We start from the raw sequence: 9,814 nt of genomic DNA, 5'->3' as shown, positions 1-9,814 counted from the left end.
ATTTGGCATGAGCGCCAAGCATGTAAATCATTTGTAATGGATACTCATACAGATAAAGATACAGAAACTGATCTGCCCACAAGCTCCCACTCGTGCCCGCTGTTGCCTTTTGCCTTTAGTCGATCTGATATCAATAATAATTCATAATTGACTACTTAATTGACTTGATATTAATGCTAATTATGACCAAGCGCACTGCAATTTGTTGCGCACAAAACTGACAGCTTATAAAACTCAAGTTGGAGCAGGAATAGAAGAGTCTTCCCCTGCCAGTTTTCCCAAGCAAATGCCAGATTTCGTTCAACATTTCCGCTACTCACAGGCACACACACACAGCATCACCCACAGACAACAATTTAAATACAAAAGTGTCGCAAAATGGAGCGAAGGTTGCTCAAGAGTTCTCACAGCGAAGATATCTAAGGAAAATTTGATGGAAAACAATCTGCGGAATGGTAGATTCTATCAACGAGAGCTAAGCTGTCATTAATCTTTTACAAAAGAAAACTTATTCAGCGATTTTCAGCAACAATTTAAGCTGCAGCAGATGAAACTATTCAAACTGCACCTTGTTCTCAATGGCTGACCATCTGGCTTGCACCGAAGCCCCCACATTCGAGGCTTCCCTTCTCTCTCTCACTCTCCAACTCATCTCGCATCGCCATCACATCTTTATGAAGTTGAAGACAAAATTGTGTTGCATCGTTAGTCTAATTGCATTTTGCACAGGCGACAGTACAACAGATTCTGTTCGTGTTCTGCTCAACAGTTGCCACGATGCACCCATATACATTTAGTATAACGAAATCCATGTCTAGATATACGTAGACATATGCATGGTCAGGCCAGGCATGCGTGAATGTTGCGGGCATCAAGACAGAACAGAAGCAGGATGGGCAAGAGTAGAGGAATTTCCAGGACAGGACATGGTGCTGCTGCATTGGTTGAAAGCTAAAGGCTGATGGCATTTTTTGGTTATTAAGACGATACGAATTTTCCTCTCATCATCCATACACTAACACACACACACACACACTCATGGCCGTGTAATAACTAGTAATTTCCCAACGTTGATGTGGCAGAAGGGCACGAGGCAGGCGGCACGAGAGTCACAAGTCTAACTTTTGACTCTTGATTTCTCTGGCCTAAATGAACCTGACCAACTCACAGCAGCAACAGCTACAGCAGCAGCAGCAACAACTGGCCTAACTGGCATTTAAGTAAGCACTTTCGTTGTGGACCAAAGAGCAGCCAGCGGTATACCCTGGAAATATGAAAGAATGACAAGTCCTAGGCAGAACTTATCAGAACTTTTGCATATCAATAAATACAAGTCCTGAAGTAGCTCTCTTCTAAGGTATTGATCATACCCAATTGATACCCTCGACTCACCGAGGTGTGGCCCACAAATGAGTCGCATTCAAATGAACCAAAACTGAATTGTGTCTGGGCTTGGGTTAGTCCCCTGCCTGTTGGCACATTTCGTTGTAGATTTTTGATATTTTCATTACGTGCATCTGCCAGTTACGCTTCATTGTCTGCCTGTGTGTGTGTGCTGTTTCCGTGGGTGTGTGTGGGTGTGTGTGTTTGTGTCCTTGCCTGGTAGTATATAAAATCTTTTACAACATGTCCTTTGCCGGTCCTTGTGTCTCTCTCGTTCGCTTCGTTACATTGCATTGGTTAGTTCGCCTCTGAACCTCTGCACAGATTTTAGCCGCTTAATCTCTGCTGACATTTGGTAAGACTGCAACACTGAAGAGGGACAGATACGACGCTGCCTGAGTGGCTGATGCTTTTGAATGTGCAAAACAACAATGAAATGTGCCATTCCCGGCACGACAACTCAACTCGAGCAGTCAGCTCTTCCTGCGCTTCCCTTTAGGTCATACTCAACGAGTAGTCCCGCACCTTTCGGACTTAAAAATAAAAACTACAGCATAAAATGGTTGAATGGAGAAGCTTTAGTGTATAATTTTCTTATGCCAGCCCAAAGATATGTTCATCATTGAGTGTTTGCCTGTTGGTATTGTGTTCGTGTTGCTTCTACTTCTACTCCGACTTTGCCTGCAACTTGGCCAGAGCTTCGACCTTCTTGAGCTCCTGATCGATGCGCTCCTTGGCCCGAAAAATCTTCGATTGTAAGTAGAACGAGCCCCCGGCCGTCTTCGAATTGATGTGAAACAAGTGCTGATATTGTTGCTCAACTTCTGCACGATCCAGCACATCCTTGACGTTCAGTATCAACTGAGCTTCCTCCAGCGTCATGCCGTTGAGGGCTGCATCCGTTTTGGTGGGCGTAAAGTTTGTGGCGGACTGGGCCGCATGCACGCGGGCTGCCTCCCTGTAGACCTCGATCTCCTCGCGCACCGTCTTGGCCAATGCCTTGCCAATCGACTGGGCGCCCGAGATAACGATTCTTGCTAAATATTTTGCCATCATTCAGTTGAATGAAATGTTTTCGTTTGACTTGAAGTATGACACTAATAAAAGCGGCTACACGATCGTCTCAATTGTGCTGCATTTAAATTTTACAATTATATTTTATTTCGATCGACAATAAACGGAAAAACGAAAGAATTAGTTCTGGCAAACCATCGAGGCATCAAGCTTCTTGACGGGCATCGTGCGCCAGAAGAGAATGCCACCACGATGGTAGAATCCACCGTTCGCGTAGATGTCAGCAAAGCACTTGGTCCAGTGCTCATAGTGCGCCATTTGGGAGGGCATGGCAGCAGCCAGGGGCGATCCTTGGACATCCATGCAGGTGCCCACCACGGACAGAGGATGCAGCACGTACGACGAGGAAATACTAACTACCAGCTCGTGGAGTGCCTGTATGGGGTAGTAGTTCGGACAATAGTGATAAAACAGAGTCGATGCGACAGTGGTGATGGCCATGATGCCCATTTTGCCCAACAGGCGGGGCACAAAGCCGGCATAGAAAGCGGCTATGCCTTCCTCCTTGAATATCTTGATGATGGTTTGGCCCAGAGTTTGGTAGACCGACTCGCAGCCAATGAACTGGGCTATCTGGCGTGTAAAGACGACTGTAAGGGGCTGTGTGAGCATCAGCTTCAAGGTCAAGCGGCAGCCTCGGACCAGCATGTACCGGGACATATCCTGCACAGAAGTTCCTGTCGTAGGTCCAAAATTGTGAGTCTCCAGCCCCAGCATGGACATAGTTGTATCCATCACATAGGACGTGACATTGATGGCGATGTTCGCCGTCAGTCCACGGTACAGGGCGAAGAATCCATCGCTCTGATGGATGTATTCAATCAAATGTTGCGCCCCTGGCAGCAGATTGCGCGGTCCAAGCAATCCCATTTGGACAATCTCACCGGGAAATGGCTCAAAGCCCAGTTGCATCAAGACACCGGCATGTTGCAACGGATGCATCAGCGTTGTCCACGCAACTCCCGCGCAGATACATGCCACATGAACGTAGATTGTCTGGATTTTCTGTAGATGGTCTTCTTCTGCATCACGATTTTGGTAGAAGACAACGCGACCGCCAACCAGACGATTACGTCGCAGTTGAGGCTCCCCTAGGTATAGATCTTCCCCCAGGTAATTTCCATCGCCAGCACCGATGTTCCGCAGGGGCATCACATCCTCTGCGATCTCTTCGTGTTCCTCTGCCGTTTCGTTTGCGTTCATCTCGGGGCGATTGTCAGACATGGCGGCTATTGATTGGAAACAAATTGCTTCGATTGCGGTTGGGTTTAACCAAAGGAAAACTTACCGAATTACAGGAGTAAAATTTTGCTATGAAATAGATTTGTTGGCTTATTTGTTGTGAAGTGTTTTCCAATATGTTGGCATCTGAAGCTAAACTCTTTCAAGGCTTGCTTTGCGCAAACATCAAAATACATTTTCCATGAATTTTTTGTTGTTTTTCTGTAATTTTTGACATGTCTTTAATTTTAATTTGTAAAATTCTGCTCTTTGCTACCTTCTTCTTTACTCAAATCCCAGAGAATCCCGCACCCCGAATCGAACCCAGCAGCTGGGCTCGGCTTGCTTTACGTACAACATGAAATTTCAATTAGGCTGACCCCGATGCCCTTTGCTGTTTTTCTGGTCAATTTACTGCAGCCAGCCGTCGTATTGGCAGAACGCCCCACCCAACCAGCCGGCCATTATCCCCACCCAACAGCCAGCCATCATCCCCACCCATTGCCCAAAAGGTTGCAGCTTTTTTTTTGGGATTTCATGAAGAAACTTTTGATGTTAAAATCAAGGCACTGCAGCTGCAACGACAACGAGAACCGTGGTGCAGGGATGAGGGAACATTTCTATTAACCAAATTACAGCACTCGGGGAAGACATTTTTGTTAATCTTTTGCAGAATTTAAAGCAAACTTTGAACGAAAACGAGTGACCTTCAGCACGATCTTCACTGCAATTTTCCACTTACTTGGACAGACTCAACAGCCGAATGAATGCACCAACATTTTGTGGCTCCAAAGTACTTTCGAGAGTGCCCGGCCCAGGGGCATGCCGCCTCGCCTCGCCCTGCCTGCCTGTTCCATGCAAACCAATCCAATCCAATTCCAACCAACGAACCGAAGGCAAATGCAACTTATGCGACACGCACAGTTGATTAACAATGTCGCAATTTTTGAACCGAACCAACTACGACGAAATCCCTCAGCCCATGGGCATCCTCCGACAACCCTCTGGCAAGCCACCCACAGACACACGCACGATTATTGCACATCACTAATTAGGGATGTGTGCAACGCATCGCGCCTACAATTTTAGATCATGAGTAGGAGGAGGTAGAGGAGCAGCAGCAGCAGCAGCCAGACCTGACGTTGACATTCCACCAACAGTGAAATTGTTTTCCAAATCCTAAGCTTGCATGTTAGCCACAAGCAACAACAACAAGTACGGAAATCGGTCAGGGAGTGGATAGACAGTGAGGGTGAGTGAGTGAGTGCGGGGTCCTCGCCACGAACGGGCACCAGCGAATGAATAGCAATGAATGCGACACTGGATACGGATAGCACGGCCTGCAACGACCACTTTCAGCGCCATGGCCATGGCCACGCATCACCAACGCCAGCCTTGCCACGTTGCAGCAGATCCCACGTTGCATGTGCGTGTGTGTGGTAAATAGGGGGAACTATTTCCCCCCTATCTGCCCTCCACAGATGTACCCTAACCAAAAAGAGATCATTATCTATTAGAGTTGATTGGTTTGAGGATAAATTCTCATAGATTCCAGTATGCCCAGCGTCATAATCTATTGAGTCTTTAGCTGTTCCTGTACTCATATTTCCCATATAATTATTTGCTGTTAGGGTGATCTCTGAGAGGTGCATTCGAGGGCGACAACATTCGCACTTCTTGTTGCATTTGCACTCTAACATTTTTTGTTGCATTTTTCGGGGCGGGACACCGTGTGGGTTGGGGAGGACTCCGCTGTCAGGGGATTAAAACTGCCGGATGCAGTGCGGAAATCAAAATGCTATGGCGGCCAGCCATCGGACACAACTGACGAGCGTTCCATCCCGGCACTCCCAGCACAAAAAATACCAAACCAAATGGAATCACAGTCGAAATGGGAATGGAAATGGAAATGGGAATAGGCTGGGGACGAGATGTATGTATGTATGTAGATGTAGGCACGGGCATTGGAATCGGAATGAAATCGGAATCGCTGGACTGCACCGATCGGGGCGGTAACAGCAGTTTAAATGGCAACTAATCTCAAAAGGCAGCACTCCTCCTCCTGGCAATGTCGTGCCAGTCCGAAGCAGAGCGAAGCAAGCACAATGCTGGCCATGGCCACGTTTAGATAGCCATGTGGAGGTGTTTGCATAATGAATGAGACCCCAGCCAGCAGCTACAACAGGGGAGCAGCTGCAGCACCCGGAGTGGGGCTCACAATTTTGGGTTTGATTTTGGGTTTCGCGGCGCAAGACAATGAAATCAAACGACAAAACGCAAATGCGTTCAATTACAGCTGCTGAATTTTAACGAAAGCCAAGCAACTGCATTTGCGGCAAGTATTTGAGTGCATGATGATGCCACTGCCATCTATAGAGAGTAGTCCTTAGGACAGCCAGACATCCGGAGAGTCAAATGTTGCTTGGGCTCTGTGACGGGCAGCCGGCAAAGGCAACAAGTCATTATTGTAATTATGTTAATACCCTCTAACTGCACACATTGCATTGCAACAGAGCTACCGCCTGCTCTCCAGGGAGACACGCAGGAGCAGCTGCCAGAATGTACGTGCCCCAAGCATTGGACAGAAGCGGCAGCCACAAGAGGAGCGACTTAGACTGCTTGGCAGCCCCTAAGCCCGGAAGCCTGTCAACTTGCGTATAATTTGTTTATGAGCTTCACACACGCCTCTGCAGCGGATGCGGAAGCTGACAGAATCTGAGCAAGGAAACTTTTTGATCATTACACATTCCATGTGGCTGGGGCTTTTGACACAACCAATGGGTGGACTTATGGATTTATGGGCATAATCAGAATGCAAAACGAATCCAATACAAGAAACTATACGTGAAACTATTCAATTAAATGTGACGAAATGCAAGCTAAAAAGCGGACAATACAGTCAAGAACAAATATCAGCACTTGTAACACGCAAATGAGCAGATAGCAGGAGACTTATTCTACATTCAATTTAAGGGCCAAGGAACGTATCGAATAGAACAGAAGTTGAAGTCATAGTTGTCAATGGTTCATATCTTCTGTTAACTCAATTTGCTCAACAAATTGGCACACAAAAAGGAGCCATCCACGAAAACTCGACTATGGCTCGCTGTAAACTTTTATTGGCCGGATGCCCCTGTGGGTTGCCACCATCAAATGTTCCAACAGCTTATGTTTTTTCCTCAGTATTTATTGTTAAGCCCGACAGGGTCACATTGTTTTATTTTTTTTAAGCTTCGCATAAGTATAGTAGGCCATATTCAGTCCTAGTAGAAGTCAAAGTTAACAAGCTAAGGAAAATACACAACACAAATCATTTTCGTTTTGGGCTACATAGGAGCAACATCTCCTATGAAAAAAAAAAAAAAAAAAAAAAAAAAAAAAATGATACGTTAACAAAAATGAAAATTATTCGGATAAAAATCTAAATTGACCCCCTTCGAAATTATTCTAAAGAAGAACATACACACCAATGTCAGACAAGGACACTAAGACGGTGTGTAATCGACAGCAGAGCTTTTCGATTTACATTGAATTGAGTTCTTTAATTCTCCAAGTTCTTCTGCTCTTCTGTTCTTCCAGTCTGGCTATGCAAACCTCTAGGATCGCCCTGTAAACTGATGCGACGCTCTCCGTTGGATGGGCAACGGGGAAACGACACTTCATACAGACTTGCCACAATTAAATTTGAACAACTTTAAACTAAACAATGGCCATCCTAACGGACAGCGTACATCTTTTGACGGGGTAAGTTGAAATAGTGCCTGATGTAGAGTTAACCTAATTTTTCTATTTCCATTTACAGCTTCCCTTTCGTTGGCATTTCCGAACATTTTTTTCATGCTTATGCACACAAATTTGTCTTATGGAAAGACTTAAATATTATTATGCTATTTGCAATTAATTAATAAATATAATGACACAACTGACAATTGTTTTGGTATCGAGTGCAGTGTTGGGCAGCATCCGCAGCTCAGCAACAGTGCTGTGCAATGCAAAAGTAGACGCTGGTCAGCTGGTAGCTGGTAGCTGGCAACCTGGAAATAAATAAATTGTGACAACCAGCATGGAGATTTCTGTTCATGAATAATGCAAACGTATCTATAGATAATCTTTAATGCTTGAACACTAATTTTATGTGTGTGTGTGTGTGTGTGTGTGCCAGCATGCGAGTGAAAAGAGCAACAATTTACATTCAAATTGCGCTTTGCAGCATGGACATGCCATTGATCTCTATAATGAGGCACGTTTTACCAAAGCAAAAGTTCAACCCACACACAGACATTTGTATGTGTGTATATATTATGGCAATTTTCAATTTGTGTGTGCATTTAAAATGCAATTTTCCCTGGCAAAGTGAGAGCGGAGACGAGGCTCAATGAAATTTAAGTGATTTATTTATACGCATTGTCGTTGGCACTGTGGCGTGTGCACGATGTGGGTGCGATTTCCTCTGTGTTGCACCAAACTCTTAATAAAAACAATTAAGCCAAATTGGCCGCAATTGTAGGTACAAATTAAATAAAAGAAAATATAAAATATTTAAATTTCCATGCAGCCGGCAGCCAAGACAGTTTTTGGGTAGAGACAGGCCGTAAGCCAGAGAGTTTCAACGCACACTTCAAATAAGTCGATGATCAAGAGAGGGAAAGAGAGAGCATAAAAAGATGATGATGATGATGATGATGCTAAGAACTGCACAGTTAAGTGCAAATGCAGTCGAGTGTCCCCTTCATCATAATCATCATCATCATCGGCGCTGCATCAGGCGCATCAGCAGGCAAAGCTGGCAGTGGAAAAAATAGCAAATGCAAAGTAAGTACACGCATTCACACACCCACACACGCATGCACACACAGTCTATGTGTATGTGTGCATGGGCAATCCATGAACAAATGATAAGCAGCAAAGTCGACGCGACATCAATGCCGTTGCGATTTGCGTTTCTCGTTTTCTTAGCTTCGTTTTTTTCTTAGATTTTTGCCTTATACCCTGTACTTGTCTTCTCTGTTCTCTATTCTGTCAAGTTCCTAGCATATTTAAGCTATTGGGTATCCTTTGGTCGAGCTGGCATTTTGTGTTGCCTTTTTTATACTTTCTAGTATGGAAAAAACTATTCAAGTCTAATGGCACGAAAGAGAATAATGACGCACAATACACTTCGACAGTTTAAGCGGATTCACATGATTACAACGGGAGACGATCTGAAGAGTCGCATCAGAGTGGAAGAGTGGAGAGCGGAGAGTGCAAGAGTGGAGAGTGAGAGAGTGGAGAGTGCGAGAGTGCAAGGGTGGCGAACGGAGAGTGCAGGAGTGGAGAGTGTAAGAGTGCAAGAGTGGAGAACGGAGACCCGTGGAGAGGGATAGAGAAGAGACGATGACGATGACGACAACGGCAACGGCGTTGCCCTGCGCTGCCCTTCCCTTCATTGCCAGTAAGTAATGATGTCTGACGATGTTTGCTGAAACTTGTTAACCATTTGAAGGCGACAAATGTCGTGCCCATTTTATCAAGTTATAACAGTGGGCCACATGGCACTTAGAGCCGCCAAGCAGCTGGTCTTTGCCAGCCATTCCGCATCCATTCTCTGACTTGGCCCAGTGTTCGCGGCTAAGTCAAGCGCTTGACTTCATTCGGGGGTGAGCAAAGTGCACTGTGCACTTTCCCAGGTTGGCACTTTAAAGGAACTTTTTGGGCAAACAAATTGCTAAAGATAATGGATTAAGGCTTAAGGATTAGGGATTGAGGGGAGGCCAAGATTCGCTGTCAAGATCATCATTCAGAAACATCATTCTATGTCGCTTATCACCAGAGAGTACCATTGCCAGTCCAGTTCCCGCTTTTTGTTCGTTTATTTGTACTCTTAATGACAGGGCAGCAAAGGCTAGTGTCAATGGAAATCGAATGAAGACGGCAGAATTCTATTTAAAAATGCATGGCATGTGCAGACACTGGCCGAGTGTCGAGTTGCATAGAGATCCGATCCGTGTGGCATGTGCAGCAATCATAATGGATAGAATATGTGGCAGGGACTCTGATATTTGCCCCATTCCCATTTCCATTCCCATTCCCATTCTGATTCCGGCTTATTCTATGATTTTATAATTCAATTATTATTCAAATCATATAATTTCATCTT

General features: G+C 45.2%; 2 protein-coding genes and 1 long non-coding RNA gene across 3 annotated transcripts; 1 reads left to right on the top strand and 2 right to left on the bottom strand.

Moving 5' to 3' along the window:
- Positions 1-2,049: 2,049 nt before the first annotated feature.
- Positions 2,050-2,436, bottom strand: LOC117903233 (mitochondrial import inner membrane translocase subunit tim-16). Its single transcript, XM_034815133.1, has one exon. The coding sequence runs from the start codon at positions 2,434-2,436 to the stop codon at positions 2,050-2,052; it is 387 nt and encodes a 128-aa protein (XP_034671024.1).
- A 116-nt stretch (positions 2,437-2,552) lies between these two features.
- On the bottom strand, positions 2,553-3,812 carry LOC117891126 (mitochondrial carrier homolog 2). The gene is made up of 2 exons (XM_034796334.1): positions 3,746-3,812; positions 2,553-3,686 (listed from the first exon to the last, which is right to left on the bottom strand). Exon 2 carries the CDS (start codon positions 3,679-3,681, stop codon positions 2,578-2,580), a length of 1,104 nt encoding a protein of 367 aa, XP_034652225.1. The 5' UTR covers positions 3,682-3,686; positions 3,746-3,812; the 3' UTR covers positions 2,553-2,577.
- A 3,197-nt stretch (positions 3,813-7,009) lies between these two features.
- LOC117900330 lies at positions 7,010-7,597 on the top strand. Its single transcript, XR_004649277.1, has 3 exons — positions 7,010-7,171; positions 7,258-7,422; positions 7,481-7,597. It is a non-coding gene; the product is annotated as an uncharacterized LOC117900330 (long non-coding RNA).
- Positions 7,598-9,814: the final 2,217 nt, after the last annotated feature.

Source organism: Drosophila subobscura, chromosome A (genome assembly GCF_008121235.1).
Source record: "Drosophila subobscura isolate 14011-0131.10 chromosome A, UCBerk_Dsub_1.0, whole genome shotgun sequence".
NCBI classification, from domain to species: Eukaryota; Metazoa; Arthropoda; class Insecta; order Diptera; family Drosophilidae; genus Drosophila; species Drosophila subobscura.
Note: the sequence above shows the minus strand (reverse complement) of the source record. Positions and strands in the feature narration are given on the sequence as shown.

What these genes read in the sequence shown, in the direction of transcription:
- LOC117903233 (XM_034815133.1), bottom strand. Translation starts at nt 2,436, where the DNA reads ATGGCAAAATATTTAGCAAGAATCGTTATCTCGGGCGCCCAGTCGATT.
- LOC117891126 (XM_034796334.1), bottom strand. Translation starts at nt 3,681, where the DNA reads ATGTCTGACAATCGCCCCGAGATGAACGCAAACGAAACGGCAGAGGAA.